General features: G+C 53.8%; 1 protein-coding gene across 3 annotated transcripts in view; it reads right to left on the bottom strand.

Moving 5' to 3' along the window:
* Positions 1–20,563, bottom strand: part of AKNA (AT-hook transcription factor) — a 45,164-nt gene extending 24,601 nt beyond the window's left edge. The window contains exons 1-7 of one of the 3 annotated variants that reach the window (XM_080669370.1): positions 20,472–20,563; positions 19,758–19,839; positions 13,749–14,152; positions 9,942–10,996; positions 8,149–8,223; positions 2,630–2,786; positions 1,751–1,905 (exon numbers count right to left, since the gene is read on the bottom strand). In XM_080669370.1, coding sequence (XP_080525496.1) covers positions 1,751–1,905; positions 2,630–2,786; positions 8,149–8,223; positions 9,942–10,996; positions 13,749–14,028 — 1,722 coding nt within the window. In that variant the 5' untranslated portion in view covers positions 14,029–14,152; positions 19,758–19,839; positions 20,472–20,563. Of the gene's footprint in view, positions 1–1,750; positions 1,906–2,629; positions 2,787–8,148; positions 8,224–9,941; positions 10,997–13,748; positions 14,153–18,931; positions 18,996–19,757; positions 19,840–20,471 lie in introns of those variants that run through there. The other 2 variants (XM_080669369.1, XM_080669371.1) reach the window with 2 other exon arrangements.
* Positions 20,564–20,880: the final 317 nt, after the last annotated feature.

The following is a 20,880-nucleotide window of genomic DNA, read 5'->3' as shown; positions in this document are numbered from 1 at the left end:
AGTGAATTTATTGCCAATGTGGGACATTAAAAATGTCAAGGTACCCTATACTTGTGTGACCATTTCTATAAAGGCATGTGAGCGTGTTGAACATTTTTGCTTGGAACGAAGGGCAAGGGTGAGAAAGACTTTTCACTGACTACACCTGTGTACTGTGTGCATCTATTACTGTTACAATAAATGTTTTCATCAGAACACACACACGTGCCTTCCTCTTCTTGTCTGCACATTATTCCACAGATAGGCATTTAAACTGTCCCCCCCACCCCACCCCACCCCACCCACCCGGACCACCCCACCCGGACCATGCTGCAGCATACGATGATTCGGGGATCATTTCTGGAAAACCTCTATCTAGATCAGAGTTGAAAAGTAACATAGAAATTTATATAATATGATTATATCATCAAATCTACATAACAAAAGTGTAATGAGAACTACATATCTAATTTTAAATTTTCTAGTAGCCATATTAAAAATGTAGAAACGGGTGAATTAACTTGAAGAATATATTTTGTAAACCTCAAATATTACTTTGACAGGTAATCAATATACAAAATTATCAGTGAGATATTTTGTGTTCTTTTTGTCACACCGAGTCTTTGAAATCCAGTGTGCCTTGCACTTAGAGAACACCTCAGTGTGGACTGGCCACAGGTCAAGGACTCAATGGCCATGTGATCAGTGGCTCCTGGACCAGACAGCACAGCTCTGGATCATCAGGGCTCAGCCGGCACCCCAGCTTCGGATCGGTGTGATGCCCTTGGCTTTGCTTCACCTTACAGCACACGGGACAAGGAGAAATGTTACAGGACCCAGGCGGTGACGTTTGTGCTGACAACAGGGATGAGCCTGAAAACATCACGCTAAGTGAAAGAGCCAGACTCAAAAGGACAACTAGTATATGAAATGTCCAGGACAGGCAAACCCACAGAGACAGAAGGTAGATGACCAACCACCAGGGGTTGGGGCAGGGGGCCTGGGCAGTGACTGCTTCATGGATGTGGCGTTTTCATACGTCTGATGAAAATGTCCTGAAGTTGATTGTGGTGGTGGTACATGACTGGGAATATAGTAAAAATCACTGAAGCATTCCTTTTAAATGAGTCCATTATATCTCCATAAAGCTGTTACCAAAAGAAGAAAAGAATGCTGGTGTGTCTCTGAAGAAATTAGTTTTCTGAACGTGGTCATGTATGTAACCACTCCATTGCCCTTTTCGCACTGACAATCAGGAAGCTCAAAGCCAAACATGAATCCGACAGTGTTCAGGGTCCAACAGAATACTTTGTTTACTCATTTCGCCCTAAGTTCATTTTAATTTTTTTCTACCCTTTCTTCCCCTTTGCCCCAGTTTCTCACTTCCGTTTGTATAATGTGGTTATAATGCATGCATTTGCTAACTGTTTCTGGAATAAGGCCAAGGGTGTTCTTATAAACAGACCTGCAAACGATTCACTGTTGTTTGGACTGCTTGATGAAAATATGAAGGCCCTTTGAGGGGTGACTGAGAACTGATTTCTGCAATGAAATGAACTAACAAGCTGGGTGATGTGGGAGTGAACCCTGGCTCAGGGTGACAAGGAGGAGGCTGGAGCCACGTGGCCTCTAAAGCCAGGGGAGGCATGATCAGGGTCACTCTGCAGGGGAGGGACAGTGAGCCTCACAGAGCCTCTCCACTAAGCAGGCAGAGGCCCCACTCTCTCCAGGTGACTTATGTCCCACATGGCAAAGCTGGGCTTCCACTCACCTTGGCCAGGAACCGTCTGGCTTGAGAAGCCAGCGCCTGGGTCCGCTCTGCCGAGGCCTGGTCCGGGGCGATGCCCGGGTTCTCCGGAAGACACCCTGGGGTGGGCGCACTGGAGGACGAGGAGGGGCTTGGGTCTCCTTGAGCTGACGACCCCCCTGGAATACACAACCACGGGACACTGGAGCCAAGGATGGTCCTTCCTGGGGCTGAGGCCCTGATGCTGCACATCCAAACCACTGCCTCCATCACCACTCATCTCCTGGTCACACCCTCTTCACCCAGGCCCACTGGAGTGGGCTGGGCAGTGCTGCTCCCATCGACCGGAGAGAAGGTCTGGTTCTGCCTCGCATCACACAGCTGGAGCCCAGCCAGGCTCGGGGCTCCAGGAACAGCGTGGGCTCTCACTCAGGAGGATGCGGGTTCTGATCCCACCCTCCCCTGTGCAGCCGTGTGACCTTCAGCACGGGCTCGCCTCTCCTGAGCCTCGGTCTTCTTAACCGTCAATGGGTAACACCAGCAGGCACCCAGCCATGGAGATGAACGGGGGATTAAGTGGGATCATGCATGGCAAGGCTGAGCACAGGGCCTGGTCCCCATATGGGCTCCCGGTGACAATACTCTTTATTGTCATGCAACTCGCCCAAGATCACTCCCAGCTGCCAAGTGGCAGAGTGAGGGCATCCCGGCTGCTCCGGCCTAAAGCGAGACACTTTCCACATCTCCATTGGACCTCTTCACGTCCAAGGGCCCAGGGAGGGGCCGCACATTCCTCTCTCCCGGGGCCTGAAGCCAGCGCCACGCGAGGGCCAGCCAAGTGCCCCCTGAGCAGAATCACAGGCAGAGGGAGCCCTCCGGCCATGACTCCTCTCCCAGACTCACCTGCAACCTCGGGGGTCTGTGGGGCCTCAGTAGGCCCAGGCCACCGCTCCACAGAATGGGGGTGTGGGATGGTGAAGGTCAGGACCTTGGTCCCCTGGGACACCATCCCTGTGTGGATGCTGTGGCTGGGCTTGGGTGGGTCCGAGTACAGGTTTACCTGTTAGGGAAAGAGGCACAGGCAGGACCAAGTCAGGATTGGGGCAAACCCACGCTAAAGGTCTTACCCTCATTCACACCGTCACGCAGACACTCAGCAAACATGCATTTGTTATTCCCTGTTAGTGGAGCTCTAGGGTAGGGAAGCCAAACAGGGGGCAAAGGGCTTACATTTCATTCCCTCTTGATGGTAGTCCCCAAAGGGAAGCAGGGCAGGGACCATCATCCCAATTTTTCAGAAGAGGAAACTGGGACTCAGAGAGGTTAAGTCATTACTCAAAATCCCCAGCGCATAAATCCTTGGGCTGGGATTAGAAACTGGCTTTGACCCCAACGTCCATGTTTTTTTATACTGATAATTTTAAAATAATATTTGTTATAATAATTTATACTATAACCATAATAATATATTAATATAATACTTAACATAAAGTATAATTATATTATAATTATATAATATTTATGAATAAAAACTTTCTAATAATAATTATCAGCAATTAACGGCTGCTTTGAGTAAATGAGTAAACCAACAACTAAATGAACTGTTTTCTCCGTTGCAGCAGATTGCCATCACTGAGGATAAATTCGACGTGGTAAGTAGCCCAGTGTGTGAGAGAGAAGTCTGGAGTCAGGCAGCCAGCCAAGGAAGACTTTTGAAGCTCAGAATTAAAGGAGACCCACGCACCATTCAGTCGTTTATAGCTAGGTTGGCAAACTATGGTGTGTTGTGAACACGGTTTCAGTGAGCACAGACATGCTGATTTGTTTAGGTGTTGTGTCTGGCTGCTTTCATGCTACAACGGCAGAGCTGAGTCGCTGCCATGGAGACTGCGTGGTCCACAAAGCTGAAGATATGCACTGTCTGGCCCTCAGCAGAGAAAGTTCGCTGATCCCCGGCTTTGCCTAGAAGCTCTGCAGAGCCTGGGTTCACGTCCACCTTTGAGTCCCAGAGCAGCTGACTTAACTGACCTCTCTGTGCACAGTGAGTGTTCAGTGAACTGCAGCCACCACCTTCACATTCATCATCACCTTCATCACCACTGTTACCACTGTCACCACCCTGGTCACCATCATCACTATAATCCCCATCACCATTGCCATCATCATCATTAGCACCATCATCATTCATCATCATTAGCACCATCATCATCACCCTGATCACCATCACCATCGCCATCATCACTGTAATACCTATCACTATGGCATCATCACCATTAACACCATCATTCATCACCATTATCACCATCATCATCACATTCATCACCATCATCACCATCATCACCATTATCCCCATCATCATTATCCCTATTATCACCTTTATCATCGCCATTATCCCCCTCATCTTATTCATCACCATCAGCACCATTATCACCATCATCATCATCACCTTCATCATCACCATCATCATCATAATCACCATCATCATCATATTCATCACCATCAGCACCATTATCACCATCATCATCATCACCTTCATTATCACCATCGTCATCATCACCATCATCATCATATTCATCACCATCAGCACCATTATCACCATCATCACCATAGATCACTCCCTCTCCAAGGCAGGTCTCTGGAAAAGCTACTCCCCTGTGTTGCCTCAGTGCCCCCTGCTCCTCAAGACCTCAGGCAGCGTATCTTACTTCCCTGTGCTTCCCCAAGGTCAGGAGAGGGCTGTTCAGGGTGGGCCTGGTGGAAGGAGCTCCCCAGCCCCAGGCAGCCTCTCCCTGCTTAAGCTGCTCTTCACGTCCTGGCTGTGGCAGAAAAATCTGCTCCAAAGTGAGGGACAATGGCCCTGCATCATCACTTGGGCATACTCCCCCCATCCCACACCCCACACCCCACACTCCACACTCCACCTCCAGCTGCCTTCTCCTCTTTCAGCCCCAGCCTCAAAGAGAACAAAGCTGGATTTTAATAATCCCCTCAGCCATCTGCTCAGACCCAACTGTGAGGCCTTGCCCACCAGAACCCTTCTCCTCCCAGGGTGACCCAAATCTGGGGGAAGCCCAGCCCTCCGTGCCCGCCCCCCATCTCACCTGTCCCTCCCCAACCTCAGACCTGGCCCACCAAGGCCCAACCTGAGCAGCAACAGGCACTGAACAGCTTCCAGCATGAGGGCCCATTGTTTGGGGGATCAGAGGAGCTTGAAACAGAGGGGACAAAGGCTTGTGCAGATGCCCTGGGGCGGCGGGGGGGAGTGGGGAGCTGAGGTTGGCGTGGACAGCTACTGAGCTGTCTCCAGAGCACAGCAGGAACCACCCCTGGGCTCCAAGGTGCCCCTTAAAGCCTCGGTGTCCCATGGTGCTCCCCCAGGCTGCACTCCCTCACTCAGGGGGAGTTAGTCGGTGAATGGGGAATCAGTGAATGTGGGAAACATTGGGTTAAATAACTGACTACACTCTGCACAGATGGGTTTCTCCCAGCCTTTAAAATGCTAATGGGCTTTATGAATGGGGTGAAGAAGGGGAGAGAGTGAGAGAATAGGACATGTTTCCTCAATTCCTCTGAACATAGAAACCTCTCTTGCTCCAACCCCCACCACATCCCACCTCCACCAGGGGCTTTTGGACCAACTAGTGGCTCTCAAACCATACACTTTAGAGAAGGCAGTTTTCCGCCATCCCTGCATTCTTTTGGGGGTTATTTCTGGTCTCCTCAGCCTCCCAGATCCCCCAGCAGCTGAGAGGCACTGAGACGGGGGACAGAGGCTGCAGGGAGGTGGCCACTGGACATCGAATATGTGAGGTCACCATAAACTCTGGCTCTCCGCTGGTGTAGAGAACAGAGCCAGGCAGTGACTCCTGACCACCCGGGCTCCCTGCCCCCACCCAGTCCCGATCCAGGGATGGTCCCAGGCCTGGCCATGGACTTCCGGGTCAGCTCCCCAGCTGTAGAAGCCAGAGCCTGGTTCTGCTAGACAGCGTGGTGGTAGACATGATCTTTGGAACCAAATTGCTGGATCAAACCCCAGCTCTGGCACCTATTTATTGAGTGATTTTGGGCAAATCACGTAACCTCTCTGTGCCTCCGTTTCCCGCACGGTCAATTCCCTAGGACGGTGGCCATTAACCTCACTTATTATTATTGCTATTATCACTCCATCATCATCATTCTGTCTGGCCCCACATGTCTGCCATGTTGCTGGGCTGTTGCTGGGCTCCCCCAGCATGGGAAGAAGCACCCACTTTGGAACAGGCAGGCTTAGGGTTAATCCCCAGCTTTTAATCCCTTCCAGCCGTGGGGTGTTGAGCAAACCCCTCCGCCTGGCTGAGCCTCGGTTTCCTCTTGGCACTTTTCACTGCTCAGCAAAGGCAGTCTCCTCCCCTGGGTCCCCACTGTTGCTGGCTACCCACTGCCAGGCCTGGCCTGCGTGCCCAGGGCAACATCCCCAGCCTGGCCCCCCCTCCCCCCCACATAGGTCCAGCCCTCCCCAGTAAGACTTGGAGCAGAGGGAGGGGCTCAGCAGGCCCAGGGGAGGTCACTGGGGCTGAGGGGCCCGAAGGAGCAGGAACACCTCCACCTCCCTGCCCAGGGTGGAGTCTACGGAGCCCTGGGTAGAGCAAAAGCCTGGCTAGAAGCTCTAGGCCCCGTGGTGGGACCTGGCGAGTCCCCTCCCCTCCTGAGCTCCGTGTCCTCAGCACGCTGGGATGGAGAGCCCTGCCTTCCTGCTGCCCAGGGCAGCTGTGAGACTGGGTGTCCAGCTTCTAGAAGGCTCCAGCGGGCAATGCCCACCCTTCTCTTGAGGAGAACCCACAGGCCAAGGAGGCCTTTTCCCAGAAAGTGGAGCGGGTGAGCTGGCACCGAACCACCCCAGCCTCGCCCAGCTTCCCTCCTGATGGGTCTCAGGCACCAGAGGGGACCGCATACAGGGAGACCCAGTCCCCACTGGGTTGGGGATGAGAGGAGGCACCATGGCTGTGCTCCCCCTGTGTCCACCCTGCCCGTGTCTGTGCTGCGCCTGGCATCTGGGCACCCAGTACACACCTCCATAGTGACACTATTCATAACAATAATATTCCCTGTCTCTGTGGAAGAATTGGCCAAGTGCCAGGTCCCTATACCGACTCCTCCCTTTCATCAGTAAAGGACAGAAGGAAAGGCGGGAGGGAGGAGATGCCTCGGACCTCTGGCCCTGACCGTGACCTCTGGCAGCCTCTGCCTCTCCTGGGGCCCCAGTTCCCCAATCTGTAAGACAGGGCACTGAGGGTTTGCACAAGATCACAGTTCCTTTCCGCAGGACCTTCTGGGGTCTGCAGTCATGAGAACGTGGCCCCACTCAGCCCCTCTACTGTCCTCCCAGCACCCCTCCCTCCCACCCTGAGTCCGCTCAGAAGCTCAGAGCTGTGAGGAGGCTTAAGATACCGGGTAGAGCCCACTGGCTGCCCAGACAGGTCTGAGGAACCCCCTGCACAGACGTGTCCGAGGAGGCTGGGATGGGAAGGGCCTGCCTGTGTGTGAGGCCGGTGTGGGGACAGAGAACTGTTCCAGGACAGGCCCCTTCCGCTGTCTCATCTGGCTGCTTCCGCCCACACTCAGAGCACTTCTAGAAGGCTGAGTGCAGCCCTGTGGCAGGGGGAGGGCCCGGAGCATGTGAGGGTCCGGAGAGGGGAGGCCGGGGAGGGGAGGGTCTGCACCTCTGCCCCTCAGCTCCGCCCCCTCCTCCTTGGCTACCTGATGGGGCAAGAGGTGGGAGGGGGAGACAGGAAACCACAGGGCTGCCTCAGGTCTCACTTCCTGCCTCACCCCAGAAAAGGGGAAGGTCCCACAGCCTCCTCCCAATTGGGGTGGGGGCTGGGCGGGCTGGCAGCCAGCTCTATTTGGGTGGGTGGGTGGGTTTCTCCCTCTATGCTCCCCTGCCACACACTTGGCACTCACTCAGCATTCAGAGGGGGGTTGGGGGGGAGGCTGTGGTCAATGGTGGGGAAGAAGGAAGGCAGAGTGGGGACCCAGGGAGGATCAGGCCCAGGAAACAAGCACCAGGGGCTGAGAAGAAATTCTGAGCTACTTCCTTGAGGCTCAGAGAGCCCAAGGGTCTTCCTTAAGGTCACACAGCTGAGCAGTAATGGGTTCAGGAATTGAGCCCAGGCGATCTTAACCCAGAGCTCATCTAGCAGGAGAGAGCTTCTGGTGCAGTCCCTGGGGACCCTGGAATCTAGGATTCAAGAACGTCAACTAATAAAGGCGCCTGGGCCTGGAGACCTCTGGTCAAGGTCACAGACCAAGTGACCTTGCGGTAGGACAGGGAAGGGCTGGGCTCCACTATGGCCAGGAGGCAGGTCTCGGGAGGCAGGAGGCAAACTGTGGGAAAGGGTCATCCCCCAGCCGACAGGGCCCACGCCTCCCCGACCCAGCCGTACCTTGGCCCCCAGGCGCAGCTGGTCGATGGTGTTTTCCGCCTCCGCATACTTGGTGAGGAGCTTGTGGTAGTCCTCCTGCAGGGCAGGGACAGCAAAGTGGTCACGGCCCAGGCCCCCACAGGGAACCCACCCCCAAAGGGAGACTCTTTCAGGCTCACGTATAATGCAGACCCCTGTGGCCAAATTCTGAGGTGTGAGAGGCAGCAGGACAGCTTAGCCAGCAGCCCTCCCACCGTCCCGACAAGGAGTCAGGGAGGAGGGCCCCTGGGCTGTGGTACCAAGCATGACATACCCCAATCATGGAGGACCGTAACACTCGCATCCAGATCCCCCGCCCGTCTGTGTGCTCTGTGGGTAAGGCCCACTCGCAGCTTATGTAGTACGTGCTTAGTAAGTACATTTTAATGGCTGAATGAATGAACGATCAAGGGTTCCCTTGGTAGAAAAATAGAGGACTTGAAAATGGTGGTTGATGCCCTGACCGGTTTGGCTCAGTGGATGGAGCGTCGGCCTGCAGACTCAAGGGTCCCAGGTTCGATTCCGGTCAAGGGCATATACCTTGGTTGCGGGCACATACCCAGTAGGGAGTGTGCAGGAGGCAGCTGATCGATGTTTCTCTCTCATAGATGTTTCTAACTCTCTATCCCTCTCCCTTCCTCTCTGTAAAAAAAAAATCAATAAAATATATTAAAAAAAAAAAAAGAAAATGGTGGTTGCATCTACTCAGAGTCACTATTTTCCTTAAACAAAACAGAAGAGCATCATTAAAACAAGTCATGCTAGAGGGGAAAGCAAAAGCAGACGTCACCGGTCACCTTTGCAGGATGCTAGGGAAGTGACGCATTGTTCTGAAAACTGGTGATGAGGGCAGAACCAAGCATCTCTCCTGTCTTTCCCATGGGAACAAGACCTTGGTAACCAAGTAGTGGATGAGGGAAAGTTTTACTTTACAGAAAATTTCCATCACATAAACACAGAAGGAACGATAGCCTGAGGCTGCCACCATTTGTCACCCCAAGTGAAGGACTTGATCAAGGCAATGGCATTGGTGGCCACTCACACCACAGCCCAGAGGCCAGCAGGCATCCCCTGCCTCCTGAGAGGACCACCCATGGTGTGTTCTTGCCCCAAACTCCCTACCCGTGTGGTGCTCATGGTCTGGAGGGGAAATAAACAGGTGATTACAACCCGAAAGACTCACTGGCCAAATGCAATAGATGAGCTGTGTTTGAATCCTAATTCGAACCCACTAAAGCAAACAAGCCATTTATGAGACACATGGAGAGCGCTGAACATTGACTGGGTATCGATAATATTAAGGAACTGGTGTTAACTTTTAGCTCTGATAATGGTATTGTGGTTATGTTTCAGGGAGAAGCCTTATCTTTCAATGTAGGTACTAAAATATTTTTGAATAAAATGATCTGATGCCTGAAATTTGCTCCAAAATACTCCAGTAGAGTGAGTGGGGGGAGGGGGAGCCATAGATGAAAAAGGTTGCCAGGGGCTGGGTGATAGGTAAATGGATGGCAACTGGGTGATGGAGATGGGGGCTCATTTCACTATTTTTACTCTTGTATGTTTCAAATTTTTTCACAGCAGAAGTTAAAAACAAACAAACACAGACCATCCCTGCAGCTTGAGTGTGATCACTGCTCTTTCTGAGCAAAGGGCTTGGGATGATCTTCATGGATCAGGGTACAACCCTCTCTCCAGCAGCAGGGGCCCCCCAACCCTCCCAGGCCAGCAGCGGGTGCCTTGGTGACACGCCTGCAGACATGCGTCCAGCTTACCTGGAGCTGATGGACCAGCTTGGTGGCTTGCTCAGGCGTCTGAAATTCTTGGGGTACCCTGGTGATGGGGTGGGCAGGAGGTGGGTCCTTTCCCAAGCAGGCTTCCTCACTGCTCAACAGCACCTCCCGCACAATCTCGGCAGGTGACTTGAAAATCAGGGGTCTGATGGGGTCCTGAGGCTGCTTGCTATGCCTCCTGGCTTTGGGGGGGTGGTAACTCTCCTCTTTGGGGAACCTCACCCGGGGTCCCACCTTGGAGAAATCAGGGAGCGGGTAGTTCAGCCGCCCCCGGCCATACTTGGGGGCATCAGAAGATGAGTGGCCAGCCACAGTGGCTCCCTGCCTGGGCGGCCTGTCCTGCCGGGCTGGCCTGGGTGGAGGACTCAGGCGGCTGATGGAGCCAGTGAATCGTGAAGGGAGCGCCTTAGGTGATATCCGTGCACGCTTCCAGGTGTGGTTCCCCGGCTGAGGGCAGGAGAGACTGGCCGATCCTCTCCTCCATCTATCTGCAGGACCCTGGAGGCTCTGGGCTGGGGGTACTGAGGAGTCCTGGAATTCCGTGGGCGTTGCCAGAGCAACGCTTCCTCCAGTTCTGTCATCTGGATTTAGGAGGTGGTGGCTGGGGCTCTGTGGTAACGTTTCCTCTAGGGCAGTGGGTTGGGGGACATCCGTCTCTCCTTCCCAGGTAGAATCAAGGCTGTCACTAGGGTGGTCGAGGCTCACGGTCCCACTGCTCCAGGACTTAGCAGAGCTGAGGTCAACAGTTGGGTTGACCTCAGAATGTTCTGGAAGTTTGTCTCCACTGGCTTGTTTGCCCAAGGCCATCCAGCTTGTGGCCTGACCCCACCCCAGAGCCACGGGGCTGGTGGTTCCATTGTCCCCGGAGCAGAGATCAGCCTCATACTCCGACCTCGGGGGGCTCTGTCCGGCTTCATCATCTCCTCTGGCCTCCTCTGCCTCCTCCTCAGTCATGCCCGGCGGAGGGTCCTGCTGGGGGAGCCTGTCGAGAAGCGAGTTGGAACTTTCTGGGCTGTCTACATCCTCTGCTTCAAACTCTGGAAAGACAGATCCTCTCTGAGCACTTTCGGGTCTGGACTCACCATGGAATGTTGCCTAAGTCATTTCACCCCTCGGGCGTTCGTTTCCTCATCAGTGGGGATGGCAAGACTCCCAGAAAGCCCCCACCCACCTATGGCCGAGTACTTACCTCACCTCCTCCGGTGTCTTAAAGGTCCTCCAAACTCAAACCTCAAACCTGTCTCAGCAAATGGCAACACCATCCCATCCAGTTGCACAAGCCAGAAACCTGGGAGGCATCTTGCCATCGCCCCCCCCCCACCCCATAATCCAATCTGTCTCCATCACCTCCTATAGAGCTGTCAACTCACCCACTGTTCTGAAGTCCGGCACCACCACCTTCACCCAAGACAACCTCTTACCTGAAGCACTGCAGGAGCCACCTAATCGTCTCCTCAGTCCTCACCCCTGCCCAACCCCCCGCCCCATCGGAAAACTCATCAACACCTTCCTGTTGTTCCCAGGGTAGAGCTGAGCCTTTATAAGGTCCTCAGGTCCCTGCCTCCAGCCCCATTAGCTCTCCTGACCCATCTCTCTCCAGGATCCCCCTGTCTCTCCCTGCTGTAGTCCTGCCACATCCTCTCCCACCACAGGGCCTCTGCACATGCTGGTCCCCCACCCTTTCCCTCCCTGGGCCTAGTTAACTCCTATTTGCCCTTCAGGCGTTAGCTCAACCTTGATCTCATCAAGGAAGTCTTATCACCTCTCCCTAACTAGGTCAAATTCTCCCTTCATATGTGTTCACAAGACTGAACACCTTTACTTTGAATACTTATCACAGCTGCAGCTTTGCACTTACTTATGTGGTTGTAGCTTTAACATCCCCCCCACACTATACTGTAAGCTCCATAAGCATAAGAAGACCCTGTTTTTATTTACTGTTGCATTTGCAGAGTAGGTGCTCAATACTTGTTGACTTAATGGAAAGAAGGAAAGGAAGGGAGGGAGGGAGGACAATAAAGTATGCAAAGCTCCAGAAAATGGACAATTGTTGTCACTGTTACATAGTAGGTGCTCAAGAAATATTCACTCATCCATCCACCCATCCATCACCCACTCATCTATCCATCCACCTATCGACCCGGCCACTCACCAATCCATTACCTACCCACCCATTCGTCTATACATCATCCATGTAGTCAGTGTTTATTGAGCACCATCTCTGTCCTCGATACGATGAAAGCCTTTGAGATAGAGCCAAAGCTCCCTGAGACACAGTCTGTCTTCTGCCAGGCACAGACTCTCTGCTCTGGTTAAGCACCTTTGTCATAACCCTTGTACCACTCTCTGCTCCCCTATGCTCTTTCCCCTACCCTTGGAATCTCTACATCCTTCAACTCCTTAAATCTCCTTCAGCAAGTCTCTCTTGTTTACAGCAGCACATGCCAAGTCCAGAGAGGTTAAGCATCTTGCCAAAGATCACACAGCAGTTCACAGCAGGCCTGGACCTAAAACCCAGGTCTCAGCCATGCAGGCAAGTTAGCTTCTGCCACTGGGGGTCATGCAGTGAGAGAAGAGAGTGGGCTTTGGAGCCAGGGAGCCCTGAGTTCGGTCCTGGTCCCTCAGATCCCTTCCAGGGGGCCATGGGCAAATAGCTGACTCTCTGGCAGTCCTTACTCAGACTAGAGGCTGTCCCTCCTACCTGGAGGGAATGAGACAAGTCCCGGGCTGTGCCTAGCCCAGCACCGGGCACACAGTAGGGGCAAAGGACATGGCAGCTGCTGTTACATCATAGCAGGGGGTTACCATGTGACCTCAGGAAGAGATGCCTCTGCCCTTTCCTCCCAGTGCATCCCAGTCACCGTCCCGAGGGAGAGCTCAGAAACAGATCCTGAGTGGGTAGCTCTGGGCAGATCTGGCATGAGGAACTTTGGGTCATGGCACAAAAAATCCACTACCAGCCTAATGGTTCCTCTACCACCCACGGGGCGCGGGGGGCTGCCTGATTCGCAGAATCCTAAGACAGGGGTGTCTCTTTCATACTTAAAGTCTAATAGATCCCATGCGTCGAGCTCTTGCTATTCCCAAGGGCATTATTACCCCCATTTCACAGATGGGGAAACCAAGACTCAGAGAGGAGAAGGAGCTTGCCAAGCCCTTCTTGGCAAGTTGGTCTCAATGCAAAGGGAAGACTTACTTTAGAAAACAAGGGGTGCCAACATTCCCACTGCTAAATGGGATTTTACAAAGTCTTCAAAATGGGCATAACCCCTGGACCAGGCCATTTCAATGACCAGGGTTATTATCAAAGCGATGTGCAGAGATGTGCTAATGATACCCATCTCTGCATGGTTTATAATGGCAAAAACTAGCAGCGACCTAAGTGCCCAGCAGCAAGAGACTGGGCCAGCATATTTCAGAATATCCACACCACGGAATTCCTAGTCAGCCACTAGGAATGACTTGCGGAAGACTATTTGATGAGCTGGGAAAATGTTCATGTCTATTAAGTTACAAAAAAGCAGGTTACAATATAGTCATATTACATTTGCATATATAGACACATAAGGAAAAATTTATCTGGATATGTCATTTTTAGTTTTTCCTCTTTTTCTATTTTCTGCAATAAACAGTATCACTTACGTAATTTAAATCTTTAAAATTTTTAAATTATAGACTTCATAGATTTCAATTAAAATAGTTTCTAAAACTCCCACCCACTCCCCGCCTCCCGCCAGTAGGTAGGACATTTGGGGGACACCAGTGTGAGGCTGGGGGAGTCAGTCTCACCTTCCTCGGCAGACTCTCCCGATTCGGATTCGGATCCTTGGTGCCCATCAGGCTGCGGCTCTGAGTCCCATGGCCGAGGCTGCAGGAGCTGCCGGGCCAGGCAGAAGTCCTCCAGGAGCTCGGGGCTGGTGGCGCTGGGAAAGGGCTCCTCTGCTCCCCAGCTGTGTGGGCCGCCCCCACAAGCATCCTTTTCCTCCTTGGCCCAGGTCCAGCGCCGCCGCTGGGGCCCCTTCCCCAGGCCTGGCTCGGACCAGTGGACCTCTGTCCCCGAGCTGGCCATTGGGCCTGGCCTGCGCTTCACCTGGACCGCTTCACCTGGGCCACTTCATCTTCAGTACATGGAGCTGCCGCTAAGGGCATCAGAGTCACCGGCTCCTCTCAGCACCAGCCATCCTGCCTGCAGCCTGTCGGGGACACAATCGAGGGACAGCATTAACCCTCAAGTCCCCTTCTTTCTACAGAACCACAAGTTAACAGCAGGAACTCTGGAATCAAAAGCCCTGGTTCAGCTCCTGGCTCCATCCCCATGAAGCTGTGTGACCCTGGGCAAGTCACCTGTTTTCATGTTCTTCATCAGTAAAATTGGGATAATAATTCCATCTCCCTCAAGAGTTGGGGGGAATGACCTGAGATACATGCTAAGGGGCCCAGCAGCCAGCACTGGCAGGTGTGGGATGAGTGCTAGGATTGTTACCAGGTGCCAGGCTCCGTGCATGGGCGCTGGGCACAGGCCAGAGCCTGGGGGGCAGGGGCCCAGCCCATTTAAAAGCCACTTCCTCTCGGAACCTTCCCTGACCCCCCTCTGGTAAGAATTCAAATCGGGAGCAGGGGGATGGAGAAAAGAGCATTCCAGGACCCCAAATAATAGAAAACAGATAAACAAATATACATGCACACGCACGCTCACGGCAGCACTACTCACAGGAGCCCAACGGTGGAAATAACCCAAACATCCATCAACGGTGACTATAAACAACCATGGTCTAAACATACAATGTCCTATTAACCAGCCATAAAAGAATGAGGTGCTGATCCATGCTACAGCATGGATGGACCTGAAATATTTTGCTGAGTGAAAGAGGCTAAACACCAAGGCCACATTGACATGAAATATCCAGACCAGGTAAATGCAAGAAGGCAGGTTGGTGGTTATCAGGGCCCGGGGGACTGGGGGATGTGGGGGGAGGGGCTGGGGAGTGAATGCTTAATGGCCACAGGTTTCTTTTTGGGGTGATGAAAATGTTTTGGACTAGATAGAGGTGGCGGTTGCACAACATTGTGAATATACCACAAGCCACTGAATTGTTCACTTTAAAATAGTTAATTTTATGGTATGTGAGTATCACCTCAATTTTTAAATAAAGCATTCCAGGCAGGGGGACCAGCGAGTACAAAGGCCGAGAGGCAGGAGGGGTGACTGGTACAAACCACTACCGATTGGATGGCAGAGAGTATGGGCGGAGGGGTGGTGGCCAGACTCAGGAGGGCCTCTGAGGTCCTGCTCACGCCCTTGAAGGGCATCCCGGATCCGGGAGAGCACACCGAGGTGTGGCTCAGAAGTTCCTCTCTGGCTGCTCAGGGGGGATGAACCAGAAGTGGGGAGCCTGGCTGCAGGGGGACCTGTGGCAGCAGAAAGAGGACTCCTCCCCACCTGCCTTCTATCCTCTCCTCTCCCTCCTTCCCTCCCTCTCATCTCCTCTTGCCTCCTCTTTCCCTGCCCTCCTGCTATGGCCAGCACTCCCCAGGCGCCCCCTCTGGGAACAGAGTCCTGGGAACAGAGCTGACAGCAGCAGGCAAGGAGCTCGGCGGGGCCTCCAGGCCTGGCTCTACAGGTGGGCAAACTGAGGCCCAGAGAGCAGAGGGGCCTTGCCGGAAGCCACACATCAGCCAGGACCAGACTGAGGTGAAAGGTCACCTTGGAGCTCAGGTCAGGCTCCTCCTTCCATGCAGTGGAGACGACTGAGTATAAAAACCTCTGGGCCTCCGAGGACAAACAGGTCTGTGTTTGTCTCCGCAGCCTCGTGAGCACTTGGGTCTTGGTCAGTCTGATTTGCACGGCTGAGAAAAGTCAGCAGGCAACTATTTCTGGATAGAAAGCTCCCCTGGGAACATGCCGCCCAAGAAAGGCTGCGGCCTTCAGCCTTCTCGAGGCCTGGGGTAGGGACAGGAAACAACATTCTCCCCTCTGGCCGCAACCCTGCTCCTTGGACAGGGGCTCATGGGCCTCCTCCCCTCCCTGCCTCTATCTTCCTCTGTCCCCCAGAATGTCCTCCAGATCACCCTGTGAGTGACCCCGGGATCCCACTCCCCAGGCTTCTCTTCTCTTGCCGGCCTGGGCTCAAAGCTTTACCTGTAGGTTCTCAGGTGAGTGGGTCCCGGGAAAACTTCTTTTCAGATGAGAAAACAGAAGCTCAACATGGAAGGGACTTGGCCAAGATCACCCAGCTGCTTAGTGACGGAACAAGATGTGAAAGTGTCCCCTTTGAAAAGCCCAGTAGTCTCTAAAATTTTTTTTTAATCACACAGCTCATCAGGAAAAATATAAATTTGCTTGTATACCCTATACATAGGGTGGGGCAAAAGTAGGGTTACAGTTGTGAGCATGGGAAACAGAGTTTATTTTGTTAATTATTGTATTACTTTCTATATGGACAACTGTAAACCTACTATTGCCTAACCCTGTATATTTCTTATAACTTTATAGACATGTAGTCTCATGCTAATATATTACATATATTAGAAAACATATATCAAAGATGCAATAGAAAATAAATACTATAAAGGGACATTCTAATCCTTTTCCCATACCCTCTGGGGTGTCTATATCCCTCTTGGAAATCCCTGTTAGTGGGCCTTAAACCTGAGTGCTCTTAAGAATCCTCTAAGAATGTAGACTCCTAGGCCGACCCAAAGAGCCGGAGTTGGTGGCCCTGGGGATAGGGCCCAGGAGTCTGCGTTTTCAACCAGCATCCCCGGCAAGGCCAGCCCTTCAGGTTGACTAGACCTCCCGCCGCCGTTACTATGGCAGGTGTGACAGGTGCTAAGAGCTGTTGCTTTTCTATTTCTGAAACATCCGCCTGAGGAAGGGGCTGGGGAGGCGTGTGGTTTTTTGACTTTTTCAAGGGCTTTTTGCTTGCCGTGCCACAGAGCAGCCTGCCCAATCACAGAGGCCGCTGGGGCACAAAGAGGAACATCCTGTCTCCCGGGATGACTCAGTCAGCTCAGAAATCTCACTGTGACCAGGGGAGGCTGCACGTCCGAGGCAGCTGCGGTCACTGGCTGGGGGTTTGCACAGGCACCCCAGGCCCTGCAAGCTGTGAGCCTCTCTGAGCAGGGACTCTGTCTTCCATGCAAGTCCCAGCCCTTGGTGCCACGGAGCTCAGGACCGGCCAGCCAGCTGGTCAGTGAACACACACAGGAGCGCCAACCACATGCCAGCCTCAGGCTGCACAAGGACACGGGCTCACTGGGCTGCTGTGAGAGAGAAGCCAGCTGGGCATCGGAGACCAGGTTCAGTGGTGAACCGCTGGCGGGTTTTCCTCACTCTAAAATGAAGCAACGCCACCTGCTCTTGTCACCACCAGGCGGTTTGGCCCTGGGAGGTGGGCTGGGAGGTGGCTAAATGAACTTGGGGTTCCCGCTTGTCTCGCTGGCTTCTGAGGGCAACAGCCTCAGAACTGCTATGTCCCCCCCCCCCCACTTTCTGGGGTCCTATTTCACTGTCACAAAGATATATATTGAGCAAATTAACTTTTAAACAAAACCTACGACCTCCTACTGTGTGCCAAGCATGACCCAAGACATGGGAATACAGAAATGAACAGAAGCATTCCAAAATTTCACATGAAGGCAAGGTGGGGGAAGACAATACAGAGAGTTATGGAAGAAGCATCAAGCTGACAAAGAGGATTTGGGCGAAGAACAAGAGGGAAGGGCATTTCAGGCAGGAGGAACAGCATAGGCAAAGGCACAGAGGGGTGGGGTGAAGGCTCTAGCATATGAGCTCGGGCCTGAATCCAGAAAAGCCCTGTTAGCATTAAGTCCCCCCAAAAGTCCCTGCCAGCCCCACAAGGAAGCACCAATCACTACCCCCTCCTTTTGTACATCTCCCCCACTCCACAGCACCGCCCCTACCCCTAGCTCTCTCAAACATCTATGAGACCCTGTGGCCTCTCTCTCCAGTTCCCGAGTGGGTCAACCACCCCAACTCAGCGGCTCCTCTGCCCCCTCAGCTGCTCTGAAACTCAGGATCCTTCCCTTTCGGTCCCCTTCTCCCCGATCCTCTTTCTCTTCTGCCCGCTGCAGCCACACAGCCCACCTCCACCTCCCCATGCCTTCTCCAACCAGGGCTGTCGGGGGGAGGGGGAGCACCCCCACCCTGACCCTGACATCTCCCAGATGTGAAACGGAGCAAAAGAGAGGCTCTCACCAGACCCCGCAGCTGGAAGTGCAGCCTGGGATTCAAACCCAGGGCATGAGACTCTGAAACCAAGTCCATCACACTGTGGGGTAGGGGACAGGAAGGAGGGAAAAGAAACCCCCGATATCAAGTGGCTGGGCTCCTCCAAAAAGGCTGGGCTGTTGGGGTCAGAGCCCCGATCTTGGCCTCCCTCTCTGACCAGCGGGCAGGGCACCAGCCACTCCCCACTCCGGATGTCCCCCCTCCAGCCCCCAGCTCTCTGGAGAAAGAAGAAAGCGTGCTAGCTGCTACAGACGCTCATCCCGCCAGCCCGGAGCACTGCACTGGGTCTGCTGGACCACCCCCGGCTCCTCTCCGTGCCCTAGGGCAGCAGAAGGGGCCCCTCTCTCTGGGGACCCTCTGTTGCCTCCTGGCCTGCTCCTCATCCGTGCATCATGCCTGAGGCCCTTAGCAGCTGTGGGACTAACTCTTCATGCGCACATGAGGAACCTCCAGCACAGAGAGGAACCAGCCCTTGTCCAAGTTCACAGAGACCAGAAGCAGAGCTCTGACTGGAATCCAGCATCCGAGGCTTGAGGAAATCCCCCTAAAATCCACTCTTGCTGGGGGGCCGGGCTCCCCTCAGCCGGGAGAGAAGTCATACAGCTGTCGCAGCAGCTGCAACTTCCTGGCTGGGCTGGTCCAGCCTCCCGGACTGTCCCGAGTCTGTGACTGGCCTGTCCGGAGGGAAGGCGGCCTCCCCGGCCCTCCTCGGCTCCCTTACCTCTCCCGGGTTTCACCATCCTGCTGGCCCAGGCTCAGAGGACCTGCGTGGGAGGTCTTTGTTCCAAACCTGGGGAGCCCCCTGCCTCCATGGCGCCCTGGCCCGCCTCCAGGCCGCTCTGCCAGCCCAGGCTGCTGCTGCTCACAGACAAGCATCGCTCCCCACCTCTCCCCGCCCCGCTGTGGCTGAGGCCGCCTCGCTGAGGCAGGAAGCGCCCAGCCTGATTTCCTACAAGTGTTTGTCAGAAGGAGGGGGTTTGTCTGAGTGCAGAGTGAGACAGAGCAGGAGGAGCTTAACCCCTTGCGGGCCCTCTGTGGGTCTCTACTGCCCAGGAAAGGACTTATGGGACCTTCCGATGTCAGGGCTGGGGACCATCACAGCCAAAATACAGACTGAGGAGACTAAAGCCCCGAGAAGGTCAGGGGATTGGCCAAGGACACTCAGCATGCAGAGACTGGAAGGAGCTTTGTCCACTGCGCCTACCCTCTAGGGCACCGCCTTGGCCAAGGCCCCCTCTCTCACTGGGCCTTAGTGCCCACCTATATATACAATGAAGGTCAGACTGGATGCTTGCTGGCATCCTTCCAGCTCTGGCTCTCCATCCTGTCTGCCAACATGCAACCCCACATCTCAGCGAGGCTGCAACGATTCCTGCCATCCCACCCACTGTCCTTGCCCCGAGCAGGGCCTATGGCTACATGGGATTTTCCAGGCAGCATGCAGGTAGGGAACTGGCTGATCAGGTGAATTTTCCCTGTTGTTCCCAGGGCTCACTGCCTTTCCCTAAGCCCCCCTCATTCCATTCATTCATTTGTCAGGTACTTACTGAGCGTATTTTGTGTGCTGGATGCTTTTCAAGGTGCTGGGAATATAGCAGGGCACAAGACAGGCCAAGCTCTGGCTCCACTCTAGTAGAGGGACAGACAACAGAGTGGGGGGGGGGGGGGAAGAGAGGGAGAAAGGTGTGAACAATACAGAGAGGATAGGATGGAGCAGTGATCCACATCCCAGGCTCAACAGAATCCGTCTCTGGGCATCAGAGATTTTACAGGGTCTCAGTGACTGTGATGTGTGTCCTGGTAGAGAACCCATGGGTCAGAGAGTAACAGGTTGGGAGAATGGTATGGGGCTGGCCAGAAAGGTCTCCGTGATAACGTGACATCTGATCAAGGCATTGTAAGAAAGAATGGGCAGGAGCAAACCACGAGGAGGGCTGACGGCGAGTATTCTGAAAGGGCAAGTGCAATGGGTAAGGTGAGAACCAGCTGGGCTTTCCCTGAGAACAGCAGGCTGTGTACCCAGAACAGAGAGAACCAAGGGGAGAGGCGGGGAGAAGCAGGACCAGGGTGGAGGGGCAGGCTCAGCATCCAGTCTGGCCCTGCTTAGGATCCAGAGATTCTGACTAAGGAAACAAAGGGAAAAGAGGGGGTGGGGGGGGGGGGCGGGAATGGTCTCTGCATTGTTCAAAAACCCTCCCAGGTACTTCTGATGAGCAGCCAGGTTTGGGAACCACCAGTGCGGAGAGAAAAATGAATCTTACGGTCAGGGCAGACCTGGGTTCACATCTTTTGCTGGCTCTGGGATCTCTGAACCTTCATCTCTCTAAGCCTTGGCTTCTTCACCTTAAAGCATCCAAGAGGAGAAGCCTCCCCACAGGGTTGCTGCCAAGATCCAATGAGGTAATGTCTGCAAAGTGCAGAACCAGGAGCCTGGAACATGAATGAATGAATGAGTGATTGAATGAATGAATGAACTTTCTCAAGATCAGCCTTGAGTATATGGCAAAGCCAGGCTAGAACCAGGTGCCCTCATTCCAGTTATCACCCTCCCCCCCTCCTTCCCTGCCTTTTACCCACATCTGGGTGATGGGGCACCCAGCCTGTGGAGCACAGCCAAACCCTCATGAGGCCCCCTCCCTGCCAGCTCTGGTGGCCATGTGGCCCATTGTG

This window comes from Plecotus auritus, assembly GCF_963455305.1.
Source record: "Plecotus auritus genome assembly, chromosome: 5".
NCBI lineage: Eukaryota > Metazoa > Chordata > Mammalia > Chiroptera > Vespertilionidae > Plecotus > Plecotus auritus.
This window is presented reverse-complemented; position numbering and strand designations above follow the sequence as displayed.